Below are 1,836 nucleotides of genomic sequence, written 5' to 3'. Positions count from 1 at the left end.
CAGCTTATTAAAATAACAGAACTCCCATATCACACCCTGGCAATTCCCAGGTTGTATCAGGACCCACTGCAGGTTTCGAGGGAAGTTAGTCCTTTCACTGAGAGGTGCAGGACCTAAACCAATAGGTCTCCATTCCAACTGAAAACTCATGGTCCTTCATGAATGGAGGTGGAAATGAACTGCTCTCTTCTCCTGATCCAGAGCTCAGGTTCTGCCTCCAGAACCTTGTGTGGACTGTGTTGGCCACCAGGGGATCTGGGGAGGGACAGAGTGAAATGACACATGAGCCGCCTGGAAATGAGGAAGAAAAGCTTTATTTTTCTCACAGGGTCAGGCACAGGCTCTGCTGATCATCAGCAGGTGCAGGAGGTGGGGACCTGTGAGATCCTGGAGATCAGACAGAAAGAGCTCTCCAGAGAGAGCTCCAAATTCTGCATGGGAACATCTCCTGGCTCAGTCTGGGCAAATGAGAATGGGGTATCCGGGAAAGGATGCCTTAGGGTGGGGCTAGGATGCCTCAGGGTGGGGCTAGGATGCCTCAGGGTGGGGCTTTTCCTTGGCCCTCAGGTTCTTGTATCCTCTGAAATCATGTGTGTCAACATCAGGAGGCCAGGTCAGCAGCAGCCTCCAGATCCCTGGCCACAGCCAGAGCGCCCGGACTGCAGACCACTATCACCATCGCAGGAGTCAGAGCTCTGGCGCCGGCAGCGGTGGGACCTGCGGCGCCTGTGGGAGCCCAGGCAGCAGCCGCCCTCGGAGCTGGGGGTGCAGCCTGAGGAGGTTGGAGGCAGACACTGTGCTGGGCTCTTTGGGGGGCACTTGGGGGAGGGGCATTTGGGAGGGCGCTGGCACTGCTGCTGGTTCTGCTGGCAGGACATCTCGGCAGGAGGTCAGTGAGCCTGGGGAAATGAAATCACCTTGTCAGCCTGGAATCCACAGTCCAGTGTTTCCCCACTCTTGGTTTCCTGATCTCTCTCTTGTCAGGCCAGCTGCTTCTTAAGCCAGGGCCGCAGGAGGGAGAGGAACACTGATGGGGAGTTAATTTGACCATGCAAGATGCCTCCTACATTGCTCTCTGCCCAGGATCCCATGGTGCCAATCTAACTGAGCATCCAGACTTTTGTATCTCAAAGGAAATACACAAGGGATGTACCCATTTGAGGAAAGTATTCTGAAAACTGATTATCACAGAAACTGTGTGTAGACATGAATAGAAAGAGCATGGAAATTGTCATGAGCTCCTGTGACCTTTGCAGTTCCCAGAATTCTTGTCACATCCCAAAGGAATTCCTTCCTGACCCTTACATCACCCCCCTGGCTACCTTCTCTGCAACCATACTTCTGGGATTTCATTTAAGGCCCCTTTGGTTTCCACTCTTCTGCTATGATCTCAGGGTTCCTTTCCAGCATCTCAGTTAGAGTTCCATTCCCTGCCAGATACTCACCAGGTGCCAGGAGGGAGGAGAAGTCTGTTTCTGAGGAGGCTGTGAATGGAGAGCTCAGGGCAAGAGCCCTTTTATCCTGTGCTGGGTGTGTGATACATGATTTGAGCACGCCACTGCTTTCACAATCAGGGGGAGGGTGACAGTCTGGTATGTTCCCAGGACTAGACTTCGAGCCCTTTTCCTGGGCACTTACATAATGTCCAACTAAGGAGTTTCCATCAAGAAGCATGATGACTGTCCACACACCTTCCCCTGGGGCAGCTAGGAGCCTGGCAACCTTCCTTCCTTCCTTCGTTGTTTCAGACCATCTGCCTCCATTCAGATTCTGACTCACCTTCTTTCCTGGGAATAGGTACAGCTATGGAAGAATTCTGTTTTGTTTTGTTCCCCC

General features: G+C 52.7%; 1 protein-coding gene across 1 annotated transcript; it reads right to left on the bottom strand.

Annotated features, from left to right (window-relative positions):
• Positions 1–600: 600 nt before the first annotated feature.
• On the bottom strand, positions 601–1,518 carry LOC104971496 (late cornified envelope protein 3B). The gene is made up of 2 exons (XM_010803065.4): positions 1,446–1,518; positions 601–899 (listed from the first exon to the last, which is right to left on the bottom strand). Exon 2 carries the CDS (start codon positions 876–878, stop codon positions 615–617), a length of 264 nt encoding a protein of 87 aa, XP_010801367.1. The 5' UTR covers positions 879–899; positions 1,446–1,518; the 3' UTR covers positions 601–614.
• Positions 1,519–1,836: the final 318 nt, after the last annotated feature.

This window comes from Bos taurus, chromosome 3 (genome assembly GCF_002263795.3).
Source record: "Bos taurus isolate L1 Dominette 01449 registration number 42190680 breed Hereford chromosome 3, ARS-UCD2.0, whole genome shotgun sequence".
Classification (NCBI taxonomy): domain Eukaryota; kingdom Metazoa; phylum Chordata; class Mammalia; order Artiodactyla; family Bovidae; genus Bos; species Bos taurus.
The sequence above is the reverse complement of the archived record's forward strand: the minus strand, read 5'-3'. Positions and strand labels throughout refer to the sequence as shown.

What these genes read in the sequence shown, in the direction of transcription:
- LOC104971496 (XM_010803065.4), bottom strand. Translation starts at nt 878, where the DNA reads ATGTCCTGCCAGCAGAACCAGCAGCAGTGCCAGCGCCCTCCCAAATGC.